This window comes from Hylobates moloch, unplaced genomic scaffold (genome assembly GCF_009828535.3).
Source record: "Hylobates moloch isolate HMO894 unplaced genomic scaffold, HMol_V3 SCAFFOLD_21, whole genome shotgun sequence".
NCBI classification, from domain to species: Eukaryota; Metazoa; Chordata; class Mammalia; order Primates; family Hylobatidae; genus Hylobates; species Hylobates moloch.
In genome coordinates, this window is record NW_026652296.1 from 15,812,805 (window position 1) to 15,839,344 (window position 26,540).

Sequence of the window (26,540 nt, forward strand, 5' to 3'; positions counted from 1 at the left end):
CAGATTTTGCAGCACTTTTAATACACAAAGCAAAAGGTAATAGGCTGGATGGGTGACCAACCTTCATTCACATACAGAGCCCAAGTATAGATACAGACTAATTGGGAAATAAGTTAGAGTTTGCAGGGCCTTAGGGCTGAGAGCCAGAAACACTGTCCTTTTGGCAGCCATGGAAGCAAGGATTTCCTTTTCTGAGGATAAAAATGTAAAAATAAGTGTTTTTAAAGTATGGCAGACACCCAGTCTTCAATAAAGAAGGTGGTTACATCCTGGCCAGGCCTTCAGGCAGGCAGAATGGAGCCAGGCAGGGCCCCGGGAAAGCCCAAACTATTCTGCATGAAGCCAGGCAGGGCAGCTGGCAAGAGGGCACCTCCTTCACCCTCCACCACCCCCCATTCGGATCACAGTTAATCATCTCCTCTGATTCTCACGACTTCCTCCAAACTCCTTGGTGCTTCAGAGAAAGCCAGGGACACAGCATAATTCTCAGTGTTTGTGAAAGTCAGTCCTTGCCTATTTCCTTACAGCTTCTCCCGGGCTCAGCTGCTTCTGCCACCATTCCACCCACCTGGTTTCAGTGCATGTACGCCTTCGGCTGCTCCACAGCCTGGTGTGCCTGCAGCACAGCCACTGCCTCGTCGATCTGTGAGAAATGAGTGGCGGGGGCGCTTAGCGCAGCTCTTAGCAGGTCACAGAAGAGCCTTGACCTCCCCCTGGCTCAGCATCCTGGATACAGGATCCTCCTCCATCCACATGGTTTCTGTGGAACCCTCCCATCCACAACTGCTTGCAAGATCCCATGGCCCTGTCTGTCACCTTTGACACAGAGGTACACTGCTGAACAGCTGGAAAAACCTTAACCCTTACACTCAGTCACAACACACTTCCTTGTACCAAAAGACCTACCTACAGAACAACACAAGATTAGTCTACGGAAGGGCTGAAGTAGCAAACCCTTACCTAAGGCCCCTTCCACTCTAAGATTCAGCAGGCCTTCAGGTATCAGCAAGAAGAAACACTTTATCTGGCCAAACAGCTGCCCATTGGCTCCACTAGGAGAGCCCTTGTCGTTAGCTCTCCTCCTGCCCCCTCGGGCTCCCTGCTGCCCAGGCTTACCTTGGCATGGAGGGATTCTGGAGACTCCAGCATGAGCAACAGCTCCGAGTTGTCGATCTCCAGCAGCATGCCCGTGATCTTGCCAGCCAGCTGGGTGTGGACATCATGGATAAGGGGGTAGAGACGCTCCCCTGTGTGGAACACACTCCAATGGCTCGTGCACTGCCTAGCTCACACCCCAGCATCCCAGGGCTCATATGGAGTGGAGCACTGAGGACATCTGGGTTCTTCTCCCAGAACTGCTCCTTCTAGGCTATGACATTTAACACTTGATCTTCTAACATCAGGTACTTTTAATGACCCGGCCTGGTATTGGTGGTCAGCCCATCTCAGCAATGTGTCCAGGGCCCAGCCAGGACTGGGTGCCTTAAGTGGGGGCGGAAAGGGTCTTCCCATGAAGAAAGTGAAGATGTTTACCGAGAACTACTAACAACGCCTTCTACTTCCATTAAGCTCATTTAAAATGTTTCTGGGTGAGGCCAGGCATGGTGGCTCACACCTGTAATCACAGTACTTTGGGAGGCTGAGGTGGGCGGATCACCTGAGATCAGGAGTTTGAGACCAGCCTGGCCAACATGGTGAAACCCCATCTCTACTAAAAATACAAAACTTAGCTGGTCATGGTGGCGGGTGCCTGTAATCCCAGCTACTCAGAAGGCTGAGGCAGGAGAATCACTTGAACCCGGGAGGTGGAGGTTGCAGTGAGCCGAAATCGTGCCACTGCACTCCAGCCTGGGCAGCAGAGCAAGACTTCATCTCAGGAAAAAAAAAAAAAAATTGGGGGTGAGGGGAAGGGGTAATGTGGCAAAACCCTAAGTAAGCTGAGGAGACAATGGGGCGGTGGTAATGGGGGCCTTCAGTGAAGGATCTAGAGGTCTTGGTGGCTATGCAGTAAAGAACCTGCCAACCAGGAACAAGCTTGTGTTCACCTAGTGGCATTTTTATCAGGGCCTGCCATGGACACTAGGGGTGGAGATGAATTGCACAAGGAATCCAGAATCTATGGGGAATATCATGTATTTAGCAAACGCACAGATCCCCCCGCCGCCTGCATTGAGCACTGGACACTGGTGAACAGCAGCTTCCTCCCGTTCAGGAGAGGTGTGAGGAACTTTAACCCCCACCTACAGGCCATTTCTCGGCAGAAACCCAAGACCATACCCCTACTCTTCCCTTTGTTCCCTGATCTCCCCACATCTGGAGTGTCTCCCAACCTCAAAGTCACAGGACAGCGGCAGTGGAAGAAACCTCAGGACCATCCAGTCTGACCAGGGTTTTAAGACAAGAGAATAGGTGCCTAGAGAATAGTCAGCTTGGCCACGGTCACCCAGTAGGGGGGTCGGTAACAAAGCTGGACTTTGACCTCACATTGGACCACCACTCAGGGTGTTTCCCAGCAGGCTAGCCAGCTCACAGCCCTCCTCTTCTTGCTCCAGAGTAGGAGAACCAGCCACTCACCAATCATCTGCTTTTGCTCATGCAGGGGCGCAGCAGCCAGCATGGACGCGGTCAGGGGCTCCTGTCCCGGGATGTGCACAGCCGGCTCCTGGACCTGCATGGTGCCGGGGACACATCCCTTAATCACCATGGACAGGCATGTCCTCAAAACACTTACCTTGGCAAGTGAACAGAAGGCCAGGGAGGCACTGGAGGAGGGGAACAGAGGGCAAGGTCTGGATGATCAGGTTGGGTGGAGAGTCCCCAGCAAGGGCAAAGTGGATTAGAAGACGAAGTCTTGCCTCTAGCTTAGACATTTCCTGTAGTGCTATAAACTTATAAAGGTCCCTGATGAACATTGATAAATGAAAGCCCTGTGTTACCAATAACTTTGTGCCAAATAAAGCACTTTTTATCAAGTAGATTTATGGACACGTCCCCAGCACACCTCTCACCCTTTCACATCTTGGTAATTTTAAAACATTTTTGGCCAGGTGTGGCAACTCACACCTATAATCCTAGAACGTTGAGATCAGCTTTGGCAACACAGTGAGACCCATGTCTCTACAAAAAATACACAAAATTAGCCAGGCATGGGGTCACATGCCTGTACTTGGAGGCTGAGGTGGGAGGATCACTTGAGCCTAGGAGATCAAGGCTGCAGTGAGCTATGATCACACCACTGCACTCTAACCTGGGTGCTGTCAAAAAAAAAGACCCTGTCCAAAAAAAAAAAAAAGACATTTTTGCTGTTTAAAGACTATTCTCGTTCATTTTGCAAGAAATAGTTCAGAAGAGACACATTGAAATTCTACGTAGGGTATGATAATGCTTTTTTTTAGGAGAGGGAGATAAATACACAGTCTTTGATTACAGAACGTATTTTCTGTTTTGAAGATTAAGTACATCCCTTCAATAATCAGCATATTCTTAGAATACCTTTCCTTGGTGTTTATCACAAATACTAACGACATCCAAATTAATTTTGGTAATAACCGAGGCAAAACAAATTGTAAATAAAACGTAATACTGGCCCTCTTTCCCCTTCTCGCTGTAAGGCTGATCTCTCATTGATTGTACACATTAATAAATGAAACTTTACAAGCCAAGAAAAGAAAAAAAGCCAAGGCCCAACACCTTAGCTAAGGTTCTGAGCCAGGCGGCCAGGAGCCCAGGCTAAGAGCAGCCAGCTGGGCTGGCCTTACCCGATAGGTGCTATGTGCTGCTGGGGAACATTTGTACGGCAGGAGAGGCCGGCCTGGTGTACAGCATCCTACCCCACCAGGTCCTGTGGTCTGAGTACCAATGTTGGCTGCAAAACAAACAAACAAAAAAAAGCAGAGTTCAAATAGCTGCTATCCAAAAACAAAACAAAACAGAAAATAACAAGAGTTGACAAGAATGTAAAGAAATTAGAACACTGTACACTGTTGGTAGGAATGTAAAATGATGTAGCCACTACAGAAAAACAGTATAGGGCTTCCTCAAAAAGTTAAACAGAATTACCATATCATCCAGCAATTTTACCTCTGGGTATACACCCAAAAGAATTGAAAGCAGGGTTTCAAAGAGCTATTTGTACAAACATTTTCTTTCTGTTTTTTTTCTTTTCCTGAGATGGAGTCTTGCTCTGTCACCCAGGCTATAGTGCAGTGGTGTGATCTTGGCTCACTGCAACCTCCCCCTCCTGGGTTCAATCAATTCTCTTGTCTCAGCCTACCAAGTAGCTGGGATTACAAGCACATGCCACCACGTCTGGCTAATTTTTGTATTTTTAGTACAGACAGAGTTTCACCATGTTGGTCAGGCTGGTCTCGAACTCCTGACCTCATGACCCCCCCGCCTCGGCCTCCCAAAGTGCTGGGATTACAGGCGTGAGCCACCACGCCCGGCCTGTACAACCATTTTCACAGCAGCATTATTCACAATACCCAAAGGGTAGAAAAGCGTCCATTGATAGATAAATGAATAAGTAAAAATGAGGTCTATACATACAATGGAATATTATTTAGCCTTAATAAGGAGATTCTGACACACGCTACAACCTAGATACATCTTGAGACATGTAAAGTAAAAAAACCAGCCACAAAAAGACAAATACTCTATGATTCTACTTATATGAGGTACCAAGAACAGTCAAATTCACAGAGACAAAGTAGAATGACAGTTGCCAAGGGCTATGGGGAGGAGGAAGGAGACGTTATGGTTTGATGGGTACAGAATTTCAGCTCTGCAAGATGAACAGAGCTCTGGAGAGTGGATAGTGGTGATAGTGCACAACAGTGTGAATATACTTAATGCCATTGATCTGTACACTGAAAAATAGTTAAGTGGTAAATTTTGTTATGTGTATTTTACCACAGTAAAAACGGAATAAGCAGGGGTGTCAGGGCCTGGCAGCAACCTAAGGCCAGGGACTGAGTATGCCTTGTTCATGCAGAACCTCCAGCGCTGAGCTTGGGGCCCCAGCACACTGTGGATGTGAGAACATTTGCAGAATGAAAGAACAGATGCGCTTGCTATACAGCCAAAATCTACACCCTTGTTTATAGTCACTGCAATACTTAACAGGCTTGAGGCCCAGTGCTAAGCCCTTGCATGCATGATCTCATTGATCCTCAACAACAAGCCGGGCATGGTAGCTCATGCCTGTAATCCCAGCATTTTGGGAGGCCGAGGCTGGTGGATCACCTAAGGTCAGGAGTTCGAGACCAGCCTGGCCAACATGGTGAAACCCTGTCTCTACTAAAAATACAAAAATTAGCCAGGTATAGTGGCGCGTGCCTGTAATCCCAGCTACTCGGGAGGCTGAGGCAGGAGAATTGCTTAGAACCCAGGAGGCAGAGGTTGCAGTGAGCCGAGATCACACCATTACACTCCAGCCTGGGCGACAGAGTGAGACTTGATTTCAAAAACAAACAAACAAACAAAAAAAATTAAGTCTGGGCACGGTGGCTCATGCCTGTAATCCCAGCACTTTGGGAGGCTGAGGAGGGCGGGTCACCTGAGATCGGGAGTTCAAGACCAACCTGACCAACATGGAGAAACCCCGTCTCTACTAAAATTACCCAGGCATGGTGGCACATGCCTACAATCCCAACTACTTGGGAAGCTGAGACAGGAGAATTGCTTGAACCTGGGAGGCGGAGGTTGCAGTGAGCAGAGATCACGCCATTGCACTCCAGCCTGGGCAACAAGAACGAAACTCTGCCACAAAAAGAAAAAAAAAAATTTTTAATTCTCTACAATAAAATGGGGGTATTATTTTTGTCCCCATTTTAAAGATTAGATGATCAGATATAGTAGTCAGCAAGGGCCCAGTCAGTTGGTCTCAGGAACTTGAGGCCAAGCTAACCACCACGCTACAGTCTCCGAAGTCGGCTTTGCTCACCAAGAGGGCGTATGGCAAGGTCACCATGGAGGCTGGTCCTGACTCCTAGTGCCAACTTTGCCCCGCCCCCATTCCCCTTGGTCCTACCCACACTCACCTACTCTCTGGGTATGAGGCACCGTGCGTGGCACCTGGGTGGAGGCCTGCCTGACACTGCTGATGGGGGCCAGGGGGCGCCGAGGCACGACTGGTGGCCGGACCATCGAGGCACCTGGAGGGTAGGCAGCTTGTGGTGCAGACACCACAGAGAGAGAAAAGTTGGATGGAGTGGTGGGAATAATCAGGGTGGCACACTGTGCCTAGAAGCTTCCAGGGCCACCAAGAGAATGGGAAGGGAAACTACAACATTCACAACACAAATAGGAATCAATTCACTTAGACCCAGAACTCCAGAAAAGGGGAGTGTAGGAATCTACAATTTCAAAGCCAGCTCATGTCTACCTAGAGCCCCAAACTGCATAAGCACCAGGATCGTACACCTTAGTCCCTCAAGACAGTTTCAAGTGAGCGTGCATTTCACTCTTACAGAGGAGGGCCTTTGGTCAACAATATAGCCAGAGGAATTTCACCTTCTCAGCTTTGCAAGAATTTTCAGAGTCACACATCAGAGGTGTCTTTGGTGATGACTGCTGGTGGCTAGCTGCATGTCTTTCATTGGCTCACCACTGCGCTTGGTAATTTACACACATCTCATTCAGGCCCATGCTCAGAAGAGGAAACTGGGGCTCAAAGAAGTGAAGTCACCCACCTTGGGAAGTGGCAGAGCCAGGTTTCATCCCTGTGTTATGACTGCCCCACAGGGCCCACACCAATAGGCCAGTCTGAGAGTGGAAGGGGCTGGGTCACTCACAGGAAGGTCTAGGTGGCTGGGACGTCCACCTGGGGGCAGGCTGGGTGGGTGTCACTGGGCCACAGCCATAGTATGCAGCCTGGGCTGGAGGCTGCATGGGAAAAGAAGACCCAGACTGAGGGGCTTGGCAGCAGGGTAGGTGAGAAGCTACACCTCCTCAGGGACGCCATGGCAGGAACTCCACTGGCTCCTGCAGGGACTGGTGAGTCAAGACCCACAAGACTGAAATGAAAGCTCCTTCCTCCCATCTCAGGATGTCCATTAGCCCTGAATCCTGCAGGGCAAAGATCTTAGATTTCAATCTTGGCTCCTTGTCAGCTAACCCAATGACCTGGATAAAAAGGGTGACATCTTACTCCAACTTGTGTAGCTTAAGCAACTGCTAAAAGGAGAGGAATGTTCTCACCCTGGTGGCCTTTAATGGGTGACATCTTTCTACTTCCTGTAAGTCCCACGAGGTCCTTTCCCAAACCATGCTCCTCAGAACATTAACATCCAGGGGAGATGTTAACAGGCATCCCACAAAAAAAATGACCATCTAAGCTGGGGAAATGCTGGATAATCTGTGCCTGTTTGGGAGAGTCTCAGTAGATATTGGCATCTTAGGGTAGAGTAGTGTAGACAGTAAAGAAATTTAGGGCTGATCATAGTGGCTCATGCCTGTAATCCCAGCACTTTGGGAGGTCAAGGAGGGCAGATCACTTGAGGTCAGGAGTCCAAGACCAGCCTGGCCAACATGGTGAAACCCCATCTCTACTAAAAACACAAAAAATTAGCCGAGTGCGGTGGCACGCACCTGTAATCCTAGCTACCCGGGAGGCTGAGGCACAAGAATCGCTTGAACCCAGGAGGCAGAGTTTGCAGCGAGCCAAGATGGTGTCACTGCACTCCATTCTGGGCAACAGAGCAAGACTCTGTCTCCAAAAAAAGAAAAATTTAATTTAATTTTTTAAAAAATGTAGGGTGGGGGACGGTGGTTCACTCCTGTAATGCCAGCACTTTGGGAAGCCAAGGCAGGAGGATTGCTTGAGCCCAGGAGTTTGAGACCAGCCTGGGCAACATGGCGAGACCCCTTCTTTAAAATAAACAAAAATATTAGCTGGGCATGGTGGCACGCACCTGTAGTCCCACCTACTCAGGAGGCTACAGTGGGACGATCACTCAAGCCCAGGAATTCAAGGCTGCAGTGAGCCATGATCATGCCATTGCTCTCCAGCCTGGGTGACATGGAGACCCCGTGAAGGAAGGGAAGGGAAGGGAAGGGAGGGGAGGGGAGGGAAGGGGAGGGGAGGGAAAATGTAGGTTTATTTTGCTTAACGCGACATTTCCCAAACTTGCTGGATCATTAAGAGTCTTTTTCAGCACAACATTCATGAGCTTCTCTCACTGGAAATGCCATTTGACTAACACTATCTCTCCCTTTTATAGAGAGGGAAACAAAGACTTCCTAATGAGTCCTCGGCAGAAGCAAGTTAGAAACCTCCATTTCCCTAGAACTCTAGTTTTCATGCTCTACCTGGCTGGGGCAGGGGAGAAGGCTGTGGTGGGAGTTGTGGGCAGGCCGTCACCTGGGGCACGGCAGGCAGGAAGTAGCTGGAGGGCTGCTGAAAGGAGCCCAGGAGGGGGTTGCTCAGGGTCCGCATGGTGGAGAGGCGCTGCATGTACTGGTTGGTCAAAATGGCCTTCCGCTCCTCTTTGCGCTGGGCCAGTGCCACGTAGAGTGGCTTGGTGCCCACGATGCGCCCGTTCATCTCTGTCACGGCCTTTGTTGCCTCTTCTGGGGAGGAAAAACACACAAAGCCAAACCCCTTGCTGTGGCCACCCTCTGTCATCACCTAAAAGCAAGACAAGACAAGAGCTGCTGGGGTGGGGAAGGAAGGCTCCTGGGGCTGCGCTGCCTCCCTCCTCCCCACGGGCCAAGCTCAGCACTGGGCAGGCCCGCGAGAAAGCTGTGATGGAGGGATGTAGCGTGCACCCCTGTTTACTGAGCTGTGTTCGAGGGATGTAGTGTGCACCCCCGTTTACTGAGCTGTGATGGAGGGATGTAGTGTGTACCCCCCTTTACTGAGCTGTGATGGAGGGATGTAGCATGCACCCCCATTTACTGAGGAGTGATGGAGGGACGTGGCATGCACCCCCATTTACTGAGCTGTTTGAGGGATGCAGCACGCACCCCCATCTATGAGGCCTGCTGCATGCCAGATACTTTACATGTCTTCACACCTCACATGTACAACCTCCCGATGCGGGAGGCATCACGGCTCCCACTTTACAGCCGGGATAAGACAGACGCGCAAGAGTGACTTGTCTGGGGTCACTCAGCCAGTGGTTCATATGTTAGCTAGGACTCAACCCAACACACGGTTCTGGTAAGCTTCTATTGCCTCTGCTAAGTACCAAGCCAAGTTCTTTAGGAATTTGGGAAAGAGGTTCTTAGCCTTTTTGTTAAAATAACCTTTTTACATTGGAGTAATTTTAGATTTACAGAAAAAGTTACAAAAACAGTACAGAGGGTTACTATATATCTTTTTTTTTTTTTTTTTTTTTTTTTGAGACGTAGTTTCACTCTGTCACCCAGGCTGGAGTGGAGTGGCATGATCTCGGCTAACTGCAACCTCAGCCTCCCGGGTTCAAGCAATTCTCCTGCCTTAGCCTCCTGGGTAGATGGGACTACAGGCGTGCGCCATCACGCCTGGCTAATTTTTGTATTTTTAGTAGAGAGAGAGTTTCACCATGTTGGCCAGGCTGGTCTTGAACTCCTGACCTCAAGTGAACTGCCTGCCTCAGTCTCCCAAAGTGCTGGGATTACAGGCGTGAGCCACCATGCCTGGCCTGCTGTATATCTTTCACCCAGTTTCCCCCAATGTGAACATAGTACATTTTTCAAAACTACAAAATTAACACTGGTGCAATGCTATTAACTGTTTTATACCACTAGCTCCTATTAACTATAATGCTATTAACTGAACTCCAGACTTCATTGGAATTTCACTCTTATTTCCCCTAATATTCTTTTTCTCTTCCAGAATCCAACCCACATGGCATTTAGGGTTTGTCTTTTTTTTCTTTTTTTTAAAGAGATGGAGTCTCACTCTGTCATCCAGGCTGGACTGCAGTGGTATGATCATAGCTCACTGCAGCCTCAAACTCCTGGGCTCCAGGGATCCTCCTGCCTCAGCCTCCCAAGTAGTTAGGGCTATAGGTACACACCACCACACCCAGCTAATTTTTTTTTTTTTTTTAAGTTTGTAGAGATCGGCAATCACTATGTTGCCCAGGCTGGTCTCCAGAGATCCTCCTGCCTGGGTCTCCCAAGGTGCAGGGATTACAGGCAGGAGCCACCACATCTGGCCCTGGGTTTTTAATCTTTTTTTAGGGTCAAGACACTGGCCTGGCTCATACAGCCCATAAGGACTAGAGTTATTTTTAAAATCTTCTTTTTTTCTTTCCCTTTTTTTTTTTTTTTTTTCTTTTGAGTCAGGATCTCACTCTGTCACTCAGGCTGGAGTGCAGTGGTGCAATCTCAGCTCAACTGCAGCCTCAACCTCCCAGCCTCAAGTGATCCTCTCAACTCGGTCTCCCAAGTAGCTGGGACTGCAGACAAGCACCACCATGCCTAATTTTGTTCATTTTTTGTAAAGATGAGGTCTCATCCTGTTGCTCTTAGCTTTTAATGATGTGTAATCAAATTTACTGATACCTAATTTACATGTACCACAGCCTTCTCTCGCATTTTTCAAAAGGATCTTAACCTAAAAGACAACCTTTTTTCCTCCAAGCACAAGGCTCCCTGAAGGATGTTTACAATTGGACACAATAGCCAAAAGAGAACTTCTAGACCACTTCCTCAGAACCCAACATCACATCATTCAGGCGGGTCCCCCCATCCTGTCACTCACACTGATCTCTTTGGAAAATTTCTCATTCCCACTCCAGCTCCCTACCTCCTCACAGCCAAGTCAAACATTGCTGCTACTGCCACTTCTTCCAGGCAGCCTTCCCTTCTGTTCCACTGAGCTCCTGTAGCTCTGCCTCCCATACTGTCCCCCATCTTATAATCCATTTGAGTTAGTGACGGGCTGACTTCCTCACTAGACTATAAGCTACTGGAAAGCAAGGATCACATCTGATTTGCTCCTGTTTCCCACAGAGCCTGGTAAAACAGCAGGTATTTAAGTATAGAATGAATAAACACCGGATCATCTTAAAAACCATCTGGGCACTTTTCTTTTTTTGAGGCGGAGTCTCGCTGTTGCCCAGGCTGGAGTGCAGTGGCGCGATCTCGGCTCACTGCAAGCTCCGCCTCCTGGGTTCATGCCATTCTCCTGCCTCAGCCTCCGGAATAGCTGGGACTACAGGCACCCGCCACCATGCCCGGCTAATTTTTCGTATTTTTAGTAGACATGGGGCTTCACCGTGTTAGCGAGGATGGTCTCGATCTCCTGACCTCATGATCTGCCTGCCTCGGCCTCCCAAAGTGCTGGGATTACAGGCGTGAGCCATATTGCCCAGCTTCTGGGAGCTTTTAAAAAAAAATAAAAAGCCCAAGCCCTACACCCCGGGGATCCACATTCCATGCCTGACTCAGGTGTGTGTATTTAAGAATTGCCCAGGGGGTTGTAATGAGAAGCCAGAGTCGAAAGCCATCCAGTGAGCCCAGTGTCCTTATCTATAAGACACATCTGCTAAAGCTCATAGAGCTGCTGAGTAGATGGGCCAGTTGCCATATCTCAGGGGCCTAACAGGGTTGGGCACACAATTGGTGCTCCAGAAATAGGTAAGAACAAATGAAGAATGACGAAGTCCAGCCCTCTCACTTTCCAGATGGGAAAACGGAGGCCCAGGAGGGTGATGTCACTGGCAGAGGCCAGACAACAAAAGTCAATGGAAATACTAAGATGTGAATTTCTGGAATCTGGCATACAGTAGGCACTCAATAAATGCCAAGGTTACAGTGAGCCCCAAGTCCAGCTGTGTGACTGGGACTATATTTCTACCCTCTTCCCCTCCAGCCCAGACAAGGCTGCAGATGGGCTACAAGCTCCAACGGGGTCAGCAGAGCCCCAGAAGGGGTAGCCGGCACCAACCCCCTGGAGGCCGCTGGGCGAGAGGGCAGAGGGGTGGGGTTGTGGGGGGATGGTGCTGAGAGGATGGAAGGGAACCCTGTGCCCCGGAGGTGCCCCAGCCCTCACCTTCGCACTGGTAATCACTCCATAGGGAGAGAACTCTTTCCTCAGTTCGTCGTCATCAATGGAGTCGTCCAGGTTCTTCACGTACAAGTTCACACCCTGGGAGGGAAGAGAAACTGCTGGATGGCTCCTTCCCCTCCAAGCCCCAACTGCCTTGGGGAGAGCAGGGGGCTGACACAGGCACAAGGGGCACGGGGAGCCCCACCAGCCCAGCCTCCTGCTCCCTGTCTCCCTCAGCACCCAGGTACCCACATCCCTCAGCACTCAGGTACCCACATCCCTCAGCGTGCCCATCACATGCAAGCTGTAGTCCCCACATCCCGAATTCCCCTGCAGTTCTCACACTTCTACACTGGTCCCAGCCTCACCACAGCTATTCCCCATTTCACAGATGGGGCCCACGAGGATGTCCCAGGTCCCGTGGCAGGCTGAGGTGCAGAGCAAGCCCAAGCCGAGCTCTCCAGATGGTGGACGCCTGGCAGCAGGAGGCAGAGCTCCTCGCAGGCCGGCCCATGACCAGACCCCTAACACAGGCGAGCTGCCCCTCCACCGCCTGCCAGCCCAGGAACCTCGGGCACTTACTCATGCTGGTGCCAGGTGCCACTCTGAGCTTTCCCATACATTTTGATTTTTTTTAAGACTCTTTTTTTTTGAGACGGATTTTTGCTCTTGTTGCCTAGGCTGGAGTGTAATGGTGCAATCTCGGCTCAGCGCAACCTCTGCCTCCTGGGTTCAAGTGATTCTCCTGCCTCAGCCTCCCAAGTAGCTGGGATTACAGGCATGTGCAACCAGGCCCAGCTAACTTTGTATTTTTTAGTAGAGACAGGTTTCTCCATGTTGGTCAGGCCAGTCTTGAACTCCTGACCTCAGGTGATCTGCCTGCCTCGGCCTCCCAAAGTGTTGGGATTATAGGCGTGAGCCACCATGCCAGGCCACATTTTGATTTTTAATCTTCACAACAACGCTGCGTGAAGGAAACTTTTATCCTTGTTTTACAGACAAAACTGAAACACAAAGAAGCTAAATAGGTTGCCCCAGATCATACAGTAGCTAAGTGGCAGAGACAGGACAACCCAGGCAGACTAACTTCAGAGTCTGTGCACCTCACTGTTGAGTGACAGCTGCCTCTAGCACCTTGACTTTTCTCCTTCCAGACCTCCCAAACACAACAGCATATGAACGTACAAGAGAACAGAGACCACACAATTGTACAGCATAGCATCCTGCTCTCGTAGATTATGTGATGAGTATTTTGTTCTGCAGGTCTGAAAGCCCCTGGACACACTGTATGTACATAAGAGGATGTATGTGTTTCTCAGCCTCAGACCTAGTGACATTTGGTGCCAGATAGTTCCTTGCTGTAGCATTGTCCTGGGCACTGTAGGATGTCTGCCAGCATCCCTGACCTCTACCCCATGGATGACAGTAGAACCCCACCACCTGCACGACACTGAAAATTCTAGACGTTGCCAAATGTCCCCCAGGAGGCAAAACTGCTCCTCACTGAGGACTACTGAGTATGTGTTCGTGTTTTTGTGTGGATGTATATATTTATATGCCCCTCTCCATGAAGGATCTAGAACTTTTATGAAAAATCTTAGAGGGGGGCCAGGCATGGTGGCTCATGCCTGTAATCCCAGAACTTTGGGAGGCTGAAGCGGGCAGATCATCTGAGGTCAGGAGTTCGAGACCAGCCTGGCCAACATGATGAACTCCATCTCTATTAAAAATACAAAAATGAGGCCAGGCACGGTGGCTCACACCTGTAATCCCAGCACTTTGGGAGGCCAAGGCGGGCGGATCACAAGGTCAGGAGTTCAAGACCAGCCTGGGCAAGATGGTGAAACCCCGTCTCTACTAAAAATATAAAAATTAGCCGGGCATGGTGGCACGCACCTGTAATCCCAGCTATTTGGGAGGCTGAGACAGGAGACTTTCCTGAACCCAGGAGTCAGAGGTTGCAGTGAACCAAGATCGTGCCACTGCACTCCAGCCTGGGTGACAAGAGCAATACTCTGTCTCAAAAAAAAAAAAAAAAAAAAAAAAAAACCTTGGAGGGGTTCACTTCCCAATGAAGTTTTAAATTGCACTGATCTACAATATATTTACAATATTCACTTTTTTTTTTTTTTTTTTGGAGACAGAGTCTCACTCAGTCACCCAGGCTGGAGTGCAGTGGTGCTTTCTCAGCTCACTGCAAGCTCCGCCTCCTGGGTTCACACCATTCTCCTGCCTCAGCCTCCCAAGTAGCTGGGACTACAGGCACCCACCACCACGCCCGGCTAATTTTTTGTATTTTTAGTAGAGACAGGGTTTCACTGTGTTAGCCAGGATGGTCTCGATCTCCTGACCTCGTGATCCACTCGTCTCAGCCTCCCAGTGTTGGGATTACAGGCGTGAGCCACCACGCCCAGCCTACAATATTCACTTTAATTATTAACTCCATATAATTCAAAGGCTCTCCAACATTCCAACTTTTGGATGTAACATATTTGGCCTGATTATTCTCAACCAGGAGTAGGATTTCCTCTAGGGGCATCTGGCAATATGCGGGGTACTTTGGTTGTCTGAGACTAGAGGATGCAACTGGGATTGAGTGGGCTGAGTGGGATGCTAACCAGTCCCACATGAAGGATTATTCTAACCAAGAGGTCCCCAGCACCTCTACTAACCCCTATCATGGCTGGACAGTTGGGTTGTACACAGTTTCTCACTGTTATACATCAGGCAGTGGGGGCCATCCCATGCTCATTCGATTCCCACCTTGAGCCAAGTGCCCAGAAGTAGGTTAACTAGAGGAAACAGTCACCACTCAGGGTCCCCGACACACAGCTGCTCTCACACAGAAGTGGCTGCCACCAGGAAGTCTGACCTCACCTGGTAACGCCTCAGCCGGTCCTGCTTCATCTGCTCAAACCGGCGCTTCAGTTCATTCTGCCGCTCCATGCGCTTTTGGGCCCGGCCCGCGTACAGCAGCCGCCCACTCACCTCCTTCCCGTTCATATGGACCACAGCCTGGGGAGAGGAGGAGGGAACATGCTTGGTAACCACTCAGATGTGGCCCTGGCCCAGGCTCATCTTCTGGATCTAGAGGGGCCACCTGCAAACCAGGCTGACCACACCAGCTGAGAATAATCAGTACCAGGACAAAGGCCACTTAAGTATATCCACTTTGGCTCACACCTGTAATCCCAGCACTGGGAGGCCGAGGGGGACGGATCATCTGAGGTCAGGAGTTCGAGACTAGCCTGACCAACATGGAGAAACCCCATCTCTACTAAAAATACAAAATTAGCCAGGCATAGAGGCACATGCCTGTAATCCCAGCTACTCGGGAGGCTGAGGCAGGAGAATCGCTTGAACCTGAGAGGTGGAGGTTGCAGTGAGCCGAGTTCGCGATTGCGCCGTTGCACTCCAGCCTGGGCAACAAGAGTGAACCTCCGTCTCCAAAAAAAAAAAAAAAAATCGGACTGGGGGTGTATTTTAAGAAATAAAACTGATGGCCAGGCGCAGTGGCTCATACCTGGTAATCCCAGCACTTTGGGAGGACAAGGCTGGCGGATCACTTGAGGTCAGAAGTTCGAAAGCAGCCTGGCCAACTTGGTGAAACCTCATCTCTACTAAAACTACAAAAATTAGCCAGGCATGGTGGCAGGCGTCTGTAATCCCAGCTACTTAGGAGGCTGAGGTGGGAGAATCCCTTGAAACTGGGAGGCGGAGGTTACAGTGAGCTGAGATCATACCACTGCACTACAGCCTGGGTGATAGAGTGAGACTCCGTCTTAATAAAATAAAAATAAAATAAAATTTAGATTTGCAAAGTTTCCCACATTTAAAATGTCAAATGGCTGGGCACAGTGGCTCAGGCCTGTAATCCCAGGACTTTGGGAGGCCAAGGCGGGTGGATCACTTGAGGTCAGGAGTTCGAGACCAGGCTGGCCAACATGGTGAAACCCCTTCTCTACTAAAAATACAAAAATTAGCCGGGCATGGTGGCGGGCACCTGTACTCCCAGCTACTCAGGAGGTTGAGTCAGGAGAATCACTTGAACCCAGGAGGTGGAGGTTGCAGTGGGCCACGATCACGTCACTGCATTCCATCCTGGGTGACAGAGTGAGACTCCGTCTCAAAAATAAATTAATTAATTAATAAAAATCAAATAAAATGTAAATATTTATATATTCCTATATTTTAAATGTGTATTACTAAGTGAAAGAAGCCAATCTAGGTGACATACTCTCTGTTCCCGAAAAGGCAAAACTACGGAGCCAGTAAAAAGATCACTGGTTGCCAGGGGTTAAGGGGCATGGAGGAATGAACAGATGGAGCACAGGGGATGCTTAGGGCACTGAAAGTACTCTGCATGACACCATAATAGTGGATACACGTCATTATGCGTTTGTCCAAACCCCTAGACTCTACACCAAACGTAAATCCTAATGTAAACTTGGGACTGTGTGTGTTAATGATGTGTCCAAGTAAGTTAATCACTTGTAACAGATGTAACCCTTGGGAGCAGGACATTGATAATGGCAGAGGCTGTTCATGTGTTGGGGAATGGGGTATACAGAAAACCTCTGTTCCTTCCACTAAACATTGCTCTGAACCTAAAACTACATTAAAAAAAGAACTTAAAAAAATTTAGGTTCTAACTGTAACTACACATGGATAATCTGAACAAAGAAGCAAGCATAATTCTTTCATAGTGGCATGACAGCATCATCAACGTCCTTACTTTGAGTTGGATTTCATGGCACAAAATAGTCCTCTTTGCTAAGTGTGAAAGCCTTTTCGTGTGTGAAGATGGCATCTTGCTGTTTTGCCCAGCTGGTCTCGAACTCCTGAACTCAAGCAGTCTTCCCACCCAGCCTCCCCAAGTGCTGGGATTACAAGCATGAGCCATCACATCTGGACAGTTTTTAAACAATTAGAGACAGGGTCTTGCTATGTTGCCCAGGCTGGACTCAAACCACTGGGCTCAAGGGGTCCTCCTGCCTCAGCCTCCCACGTAGGCTGAGACTACAGGTGCACACCACCACACCTGGTGGAAACTGATTTAAGTGGTCAGTCCATGAGTAAATATTTTTATATAATAATGACTTTTGCATTCCTACCTAAATATTCGGTTCTGCAGACCTCAGGGCTTAGAAGTGACCAAAGAAGAATGAAGCCCTTGGCCTTTGACCACACGAAGGAAGGGCTCTGCCTGCACACAGGACTCTCCCACCCTCTTGGTTTAGGCCGGGGAGGGACTTTCTTCCACTCTATAGGGAGCTGGGGCCCTCTTCCTAGTCCCAGCTCAGTCCCCCTGCTGTGGAACAGAGCCATGGGGAGGCTCCTACCTTCTGGGCTTCCTCATGCTTCTCAAAGTTGACAAAGCCAAAGCACCGCGAGTGGCCGCTGTTGTCCCTCATCACCTTCACGCTCAGCATTTTCCCTGCAAAGGACCAACCTGGCTCAAAGGGGAGTCTGGGAAGTCCTCAGGAAACCCCAGGAGAGCCCCTCCTCCCTACCAGACTTTGGAAGGGAAGAGGAAAAACAGTGATACCCCTGCTCCCTTGGGGACACACCCACCAAATTGGGAGAAGAGGTCCTGCAGGCCTTGTTCATCCACATCCACCGGGAGGTTCTTCACGTAGATGTTGGTGAACTCCAGGGCCCGTGCCCCCAGCTCCGCCTCCCGCTCCCGTCGAGACTTGAAGTGGCCCACAAAGCTGTGGTCACGACACACTGGCTGATGGCTGTGGACAGCTACCAGCCATCAGCCACCCCCATGCCAACTCCTGCTCAACTGCTGCCCTTCTCCAGGCTTACATATCCCTCATCAGGAAACTGGGCAGGACAATACTCCTTAGAACATCCCCAAGGCCCGGCTACCTCCAACAGCTAAGATGTTATATTATGTTCCAGAGTTTGTCCCCAGCAGAAGGTTAAGAAGATTTCATTCTTGCGACAAATGCACACGTAACTACTATTATATACCAGGCAGCTGAGAGCACAGAAGAATGAGCCTGGGAGTCAGACAGACAAGGGCTTGAATCCTCGCTCTGCAGTTGCCTAGCTGTGTGACCCTGGGCAAGCTACTTAACCTCTCTGAGCCTCAGAGTTCATTGCTGTAAAATTGGAACTCAAATTCTCATCATGGGGCTTTGCTTATTAACATGTATTGGGTGCACTGGGGAAGCAGGGGTAAGTAAATCAGACACAGTCAATGCTAGTGTTACTATGGGGGGCATTGACTAAAATCACTTAAATACAAGATTAATTTTATTTTTATTTATTACGTTTTTGACACTCAGTTTCGCTCTATCGCCCAGGCTGGAGTGCAGTGGTGCGATCTCAGCTCACTGCAAGCTCCGCCTCCTGGGTTCAAGCGATTCTCCTGCCTCACTCAGCCTCCCAAGTAGCTGGGATTACAGGCATGTGCCACTACACATGGCTAATTTTTGTATTTTTGGTAGAGATGGAGTTTCACCATGTTGGCCAGGCTAGTCTCGAACTCCTGACCTCAGGTGATTCACCCACCTCTGCCTCCCAAAGGTGCTGGAGTTACAGGTGTGAGCCACCATACCCAGTCACAGGATTAATTTTAAAAGTTCATTTCCAAGTTCTTGTAAACACATCTAGGAGAGTATCCCAGATTTTAAAAATAAAAATAAATTCTGATGGTATCTATAGCACGTTTAGCACAAACAAAGTTGTACCAGGCACCAAAATTTGAAGAAAACTGAGTGGCAAAAGTGAACTTGAGTAAACTGGAGCTAATGAAGAGCATTCTTCTGAGAACTGGGTAAAGCCCACCAAGATTTGTTTGACAGGTTGACTGGACCCTCCCCTGAGTAACCCTGGACAAAATGACTCTCAGTGCATCCCCCAGCTCAAAGCCACCTTCTCTCCATGGCTCTGACCATGGGGGCTGGCCTCTCAGATGAACAAAATCAAAATTCTGGGCAGGGAACACCCAGAGGCAGATTCTCTCTATTATCTGCCTCTCAGTTTTCCCATCTGTGTAGTGGGGATGATATCAAAGTTAACAGTATGATGAGGGCAGGCTAAGCATATGCCTACTTTTCTTTCTGCCAAAATCTCATGAAACACGAAAGGTTTAAAGAAAAAGCCAGGCACGGTAGCTCATGCCTGTAATCCCAGCATTTTGACACTTTAGGAGGCTGAGGCAGGAGGATCACTTGAACCCAAGAGTTCAAGACTAGCCTGAGCAACAAAGTGAGACCCCATTTCTACCAAAAAAAAAAAAAAAAATCAAAAAATTAGCCAGCTATGGTGGCATATGGTCACCTGTGGTCCCAGCTACAAAGGAGGCTGAGACAGGAGGATTACTTGAGCCAAGGAGGTCAAGGCTACAGTGAGCTGTGTTCGTGCCACTGCAGTCCAGCCTGGGCTACATAGCAGGACCCTGTCACATACACATACACCCCATACTGAGAAGGCTGGAAAACAGATGAAAACACTGAGTCCATTGATGATATGACCATTAGCCAGTCCCTCTAGAGTTTTAAAATCACCACTTCCTTTACCACTCAGAACAATACTCTAATGCAGATCATCAGCTCCATCTTTCTGTGAGGAAAGAGTCCCTGAGAGGTTGAGCAGCTGCTCCGAGGTCACACTTCTAGGAGGGCTGCCTGCCGCTCAAGTGCCCGGTGTCCATTAGCAGCTTGAGGGTAGCATCAATTCCTAGTCAGTGGTGCCATGCTTCTGTCCCTGCAGCCTCCGCCCCTCCCTCAGGCCCAGCCACTCACACTTTGCGGTCATTCAGCAGCATCCCATTCATGGTGTTGATGGCCTGCTGTGCGGCCTCATGGGTCTCAAAATGGACAAAGCCGAAACCCCGGGAGCCATGCTCGTCACACGCCACCTGGGCCACAGGGAGGAAGGACAGGAAGAGTCCTGACAGAGGGTTCAGGTAGAAAGGAATGGCAAAGGTGATCACGACCAGTCTCTGCATGCCTGCTGTGTGCATGGAAAAGGCAATCCTGCATGTTAGGGATGGGATATGGAAGCTCAGAGAGTGCCGCCACTCAAGTTAATGGATTAAGGAAGGCTGGGTGCAGTGGCTTATGCCTGTAATCCCAGCACTTTGGGAGCCGAGGAGGTCGTATCACTTGAGGTCAGGAGTTCGAGACCAGCCTGGACAACTGGTGAAACCCTGTCTCTATTAAAAATACAAAAAATTAGCCGGATGTGGTGGCGGGTGCCTGTAATCCCAGCTACTCAGGAGGCTGAGGCAGGAGAATTGCTTGAACCCAGGAGGTGGAGGTTGCAGTGAGCTGATATTGCACCACTGAACTCCATCCTGGGTAACAGAGTGAGACTCTGTGTCAAAAAAATAAAAACAGAAAAGAAAAAACAGATTTAAGAGGGAGAACGAAATGAACATAGGTTTCATCTATACTGCATACTGGCTTTTAATTGTCTTCCTAAGGCAATGGGCAAAAGGGTTAGATTCAAACCCCCATATCTGCATCCTCGTTTCTATCAGCAAACTAGAAACAACCTGGGTATTCATCAAGGGGAAGCCTCGATGGTATACCAGTCTACTGTATATGCACAGTTGAAGAGAATGTGGTAGGTTACATGGCTGACAGTCTTGTTAAGTGAAAAAAAAAAATCCATTCAGGCTAAAGTGGGCATCTACACATTGGAAATTTTGAAAAAGACACATAAAACGTATTCATATTACTTTTGGGAACTAGGGCTGAAAGAAATGGAGCTTCTTTTTCACTTTCTTCCCTTCCACATTGTTTAAACTTTACCAATTCATGAATTACTGCAACAACAAACTCATTTCAATTTTTTTTTTTTTTTTTTTTTGAGATAGTTTCACTCTTGTTGCCCAGGCTGGAGTGCAATGGCGCAATCTTGGCTCCCTGCAACCCCCACCTCCCAGGTTCAAGCGATTCTCCTGCCTCAGCCTCCCACGTAGCGGAGATTACAGGTGCATGCCACCAGGCCTGGCTAGTTTTTTGTATTTTTAGTAGAGATGGAGTTTCACCATGTTGGCTAGGCTGGTCCTGGACTCCTGACCTCAGGTGATCCACCCACCTTGGCCTCCCAAAGTGCTGGGATTAGGAGCATGAGCCACTGCACCCAGCCTCAATTTTTTTTAAAGATGCACAATATCCTATTCCCATTCTGTAACCCTCCTGACTCAGGCCAGCAGGACAGAACTTGAGAACAGGGAAAGACCTTCTAGTTCACATAGTCCCTATCCCTCTTGTTGAACTCGCAGAAAGACCACTAACCCCCACTTCAAGGTGACTGTGGCTCCACTCATCCGTGTGGCTACAGGCTCAGCTCAGCTAGTGGCATTTTCTGCCTGATGACAAGCACTGGCCTCTCAGCCTAACTTGCACACTACCACTGGGATGCTCTTTCTAAAATGTAATTCTGACCACATCCCTTCAATCTCTAGTAGCTTCTATCCACAGAACTATATCAACTTGGCATTTGAGGCTCCCCAATGGGTGCTGCACAACAGATCTTGCTTCCAAACCCATGCCTTGCACATACCCCTCCACCTCTCATCCTGAAACAGGGTCCTTCCACTTTCAACTCAAGCCTCAGCTTGGCCATTTGGATTTAATCACATTGACTGAGTCCCCACTGTGGGTCAAAAACCTGCTAAGGGCATTACATACTTCCCTTGTTATCTATGCCACAAGAATCCTTCCAGGCATTTCTTAACCTCTGAGCCCCAGAGGGAAAATGAGAATAAATGACTTGTCCAAGGTCAGCCAACAGAAGTAATTCTTTGATTGTTACAGTTATCACTTAGAAGCTTAACAGTGTGCCAGGTACCCTTTTAAGGAGTATACATGTATGCAGAAAACCTAACACACAGAAAGTACGTGATAAATCTGCCATTATTATTGTGAAGAACTTAATACACAGTTAAGAGTCTCTTTCTTCCTTTGATCCTCAAAGACAGGAAAAAGCCCCGTCTCTCTGTCACAGATAACCCTTAGTGCATTACTACATCTCCTTAAGTCTACCTGCTCCTCTGAGCCACAGGGATAGCCTCTTATTGACGGGAATTTGAGAGCCCTCACTGGGAACTTCAGGATTATGCTTGGCACACAGTAGCACTTGATAAAAGTTCTGACATGCCAGGCGCGGTGGCTCACTCCTGTAATCCCAGCACTTCGGGAGGCTGAGGCGGGTGGGTCACAAGGTCAGGAGATTGAGACCATCCTGGCTAACACGGTGAAACCCCGTCTCTACTAAAAACACAAAAAAATTAGCTGGGCGTGGTGGCGGGCGCCTGTAGTCCCAGCTACTCAGGAGGCTGAGGCAAAAGAACGGCGTGAACCTGGGAGGAGGAGGTTGCAGTGAGCCGAGATCGTGCCACTGCACTCACTCCAGCCTGGGCAACAGAGTGAGACTCCATCTCAAAAAAAAAAAACAAAAAACAAAAAAGAAACAAACAAAAAGTTCTGACACATAGGCTACAAAAACTGTCCCTATCCTCCCTAGAATAGCAGACACTCCAAAGGCTACAGGGTAACTAATCAACCATCGTCATAAAATCTAGAAGCAGAACCCCCAGGTTTAAGCCCTCTGTTCCAGACATACTGACCTGCTATATGGCCGCTGATCCTCGACAGGAGAAATAATCAGAATCCTTCTCAAATGATATACCTCCACTGGCTCAACAGATATTTATTGAGTACCTAATATATGTCACATCTTATTCTAAGTATTGCGATACAATAATGACTAAGAACAAGGTCACTGATGGAACTTACATCTAATGTAAGACAATCTTAAAAATAAGATTTAATAACTTAATTGCCTTGATGGCCCCAATTAATGGCCTTCCTGTAGCCACACCCTTCATCCTATAATTTCTACTCCCCTCTCACTCTGAATGTGGGCTGGTCTTGTGACTTGCTTTGGTCAATAGAATGTAGTGAAAGTGGCCAGGTGCGGTGGCTCATGGCTGTAATCCCAGCACTCTAGAAGGTCAGGAGTTCGAGACCAGCCTGGCCAACATGGTGAAACCCACCCTGTCTCCACTAAAAATACAAAAATTAGCCGGGTATGGTGGCTTGCACCTGTAATCCCAGCTACCCGGGAGGCTGAGGCAGGAGAATCATTTGAACTCAGGAGGCTTGAACCCAGGAAGTTGCAGTAAGCTGAGATCATGCCACTGTACTCCAGCCTAGGCAACAGGGTGAGACTGCATCTCAATTAAAAAAAAAATGTAGTGGAAGTGATGGTTCCAGTTCTGCATTTAGTTCTCAAGAGGCCCGGTGTGCTTCCACTCTTGTCTTCTGAGCCCCTGCCATTGCCATGAGAATACCATGAGAATGGCCTGGACTAGCCTACTGGAGGACAAAAGGCCAGAGGGAGGAAAGCCGAGATGTTCCAGCTGACAGCCAGTCACTCCCTCATATACCCAGCGAGAGCTTCCACTCAGCTTTCAGTGGGCATAGGAGGGAACCCAGCCAAGACCAGAAGAACTGCACAGCTGAACTTTGCCCATTGCCAACGGTGGAATTATGAGCTAAATAAATGATTGTTGTTGATAGCCACTAAATTTGAGGGTGGTTACACAGCGAGAGCTGACTGATACACAGGTAACGTCTGATCATTCATGGAAGATGAAACTGAAAGAACGGCTATCACTCAGTGCTTGCTGTACCTGAAACTTGACTGAAAGGACCTTGTAAACTGTAAAGTGAGGTGTTGCTTGTCATCCCTCTACCAGGCAGGTAGTTGACACCGATCCACCCAAAGACATACACCCTTCATCCTCTACCTTGCAAGAGAGGATGTTCCCAAAGGTGGAGAAGGTATCATATAAAGCCTTGTTGTCAATGGAGTCCTCCAGGTTCTTGATGAAGATGTTGCCCACACCTGACTTGCGAAGTCCTGGGTCTCGCTGGGACCACATGATGCGAATAGGCTGGCCTTTGAGCATCTCAAAGTTCATCGTGTCCAGTGCCCGCTCCGCTGGACAGAAGGAAGAAGAGAGAAATTAGCAAGTTAAGGGAATTTTCTTACCTTGATCACCCACCCCTCGAGGTGCTTAACTAGGAGCCAATAAAGAGAAAGTCATTGTCTGGGTCCCACCCGAGATAAGAGCCCAAAGGCTCAGGAAGGATAAGCTGAGAATTAGTGTGTATGGTACTCCCCCAACCTTCCAGTTATGATCTCATTCAACTCCCTGCAGCCACATGAGCATGGATTCCTGCCCCCCATTTTACAGATGGGAAAACTGAGACTAAGAAACATGAAAGGTCTGTGGCAGTGTCAGGTCTATTCTGGCTTCTAAAGTACACTGGCTTCTAAAGTACACTGAGTGGATAAGAATGTCCATATGACAAGCACTTTGAGGAAATTAAAACTCAGAGGTGCTGCAGGGCAGAGCTGAGGTTAGATCTCAAGCAGTCGGGCTCTGGGGAAAGTGGACATTACCTCTCTGAGCCAGTTCCTCACCTGTAAAGGGGGAACGATGATAATGTTACCTACTTTTCCACACCTAACAAAGGAAGATACTGCCAACTACCAGGTTGTTGGAGGGACTGAAAAAGAAAGAAGGTATGCAAGGTGCCTTGTTTGTAACTTTGTGCCTGACACAAAATAATGTCTCAAAACAGCAGCCGATGCCCAGCCTCCGGCCACTGCTGCAGCCTGTGTCCCTCCCGGGTGATACATATGACCTGTTTCAGGGAGTCTGCTAGTGCAGAGACGTGGAAGGGGGCTGTGGGGAACACAGTGGAGCAAGTTTCAGGAAGCCCGGCTTCTCCACCTAGTCTTATCATAAATACCTGGGGCAAAACCCTTCTCTCTGCAGCACGGTTTCCATCTATGAGGTGGGGCAAAAAGGCCAAGTCCCACTTTATTCACAGGGCTTGGAGGAAGACAGGAAGAGGCAGGAGGTGGAGCAAAGCAGAACAAAGGAAGGTGCCCAGGAATCCAGCTCAGTAACGGGCAGGGAACAGGCCCCGCGGGAAAACCCCTTCCGTAGCAAACCACCCACTCAGGGAACTACCCGGTCCACCCAGGCGACCTGGCGCAAGGGATCCCTCTAGTGGACCCCGGGCATTTTTTGGGTGAGTTTCTGGAGTCTTACGTCAGAATGTTAAAGCTACTATTTTTGGGGTCTTTTTGTTGTTTTTTTTTTGTTGGTTTTTTTTGTTTTTGAGATGGAGTCTCGCTCTGTCGCCCGGGCTGGAGTGCAATGGCGCAGTCTCGGCTCACTGCAACCTCTGCCTCCCGAATTCAAGCGATTCTCCTGCCTCAGCCTCCCCAGAAGGTGGGATTACAGGCGCCCGCCATCACGCCCAGCTATTTTTTGTATTTTTAGTAGAGACAGGGTTTCGCTATGTTGGCCAGGCTGGTCTCGAACTCCTGACCTCAAGTGATCTGCCCACCTCGGCCTCCTAAGGTGCTGGGATTACAGGCGTGAGCCACCGCGCCCGTATCACTTAAGAGCATTTACGAGGTAACAAGTGATACAAGAGATAACTTCACAGACACCAGTTCTCCATTCTTTATGCTATCGGAGAATAAGCCTTAGCCCCATTTTGCAGACGAAAAGGTGCAGACGGTGAAGTCTTGCCCAACACACCCTAGTGGCAGAACGCCCTTGAAACCCGGTGCTCTTATCTTCATCCTCTCCACTCTCAACAGAAGTGCAGGCAAACTCATCGGACAAGCTCTAATCAACGCTATCAGCTCTGAGAAAGCGGCCTTGCGGCCTGGAGGCAGCGGTTTTTCAGAGCCCGTGCAGGTAGAGGCGCCCAGTGTGGATCTCACGTCGCGCTGGGAAAGGGCTGAGCCCAAGGCTGGGTTCTCCTGCCTCCCCGCTCACCAGCTGTGCCGCCTTGGGCATCTTCCTCACCAGGTGCTTTGAATCTCTCATCCTCACAAGCACTCTATAAGGCAGCTAGGACCCCCATTTTCCAGACAGGCATCTGAAGCTCAGAATGGTCGAGTAACTTGCCCAGAGTCACACAGCTGCTGGGCTTCTATCCCTGGTCCGCCTGACCCCACCCCACCCCGCCCCCAAAGCCTGTATCTGTTTTCACTCGGCCCTAATCTCTCTCCTCTGTAGCGGAATAGCAGTAAACCACACTAATTACCAATTCCCGTCTCGGGGGCCAGGCCTCTGCCAACGCCCTGTTATCTTTGAGCCTCAGTTTCCCCGGCTGCAAAGTGTAAGATGAAAGCGCAAGCGGCCCAGTTCCGGCTTCTGTCTGTCCGCCTGCTTGTCCGTCGGTCCGTCCCCTCCCGCCCCATCCCCAGGGCTCACCGTCCGCGGGCTGCTGGAAGTTGATGTAGGCGTAGCCCAGCGAGCGCCGGGTGGCCACATCGCGGCACACGCGGATGGACAGGATGGGGCCGGCGGGAGAGAATTTCTCATAGAGCATGGCCTCGGTCACGTCGGGGTGCAGATCGCCCACGTAGAGTGAGGCGAGCGGGTAGCCCGAGCCGCTGGCGTTCATGGTGGGCAGGGGGCCGGGGCTGCGGGGCAAGCAGGAGCCGGGTCACCCAGCGGCCCCGCGCTCACCCGGCGGGAGCCCTCCTT

At 49.4% G+C, this 26,540-nt stretch overlaps 1 protein-coding gene across 4 annotated transcripts; it reads right to left on the reverse strand.

Moving 5' to 3' along the window:
* On the reverse strand, positions 1-26,540 carry PABPC1L (poly(A) binding protein cytoplasmic 1 like). Of its 4 annotated transcripts, XM_032142759.2 has the most exons (15): positions 26,265-26,540; positions 23,766-23,959; positions 19,744-19,859; positions 17,558-17,697; positions 17,326-17,420; positions 14,861-14,998; positions 11,987-12,082; positions 8,363-8,629; positions 6,795-6,885; positions 6,042-6,170; positions 3,759-3,865; positions 2,575-2,668; positions 1,117-1,247; positions 569-643; positions 1-191 (listed from the first exon to the last, which is right to left on the reverse strand). In XM_032142759.2, the coding sequence occupies exons 1-14, from the start codon at positions 26,455-26,457 to the stop codon at positions 575-577; spliced, it is 1,860 nt and encodes a 619-aa protein (XP_031998650.1). In that variant the 5' UTR covers positions 26,458-26,540; the 3' UTR covers positions 1-191; positions 569-574. The 4 variants fall into 4 exon arrangements, with proteins under 4 accessions (XP_031998650.1, XP_031998651.1, XP_058288955.1 ...); XM_032142760.2 differs by lacking the exon at positions 1-191 and having other exon boundaries at positions 402-643; positions 6,042-6,155; positions 26,265-26,457; XM_058432972.1 differs by lacking the exons at positions 1-191; positions 3,759-3,865; positions 6,042-6,170 and having other exon boundaries at positions 402-643; positions 2,575-2,663; positions 6,800-6,885; positions 26,265-26,457.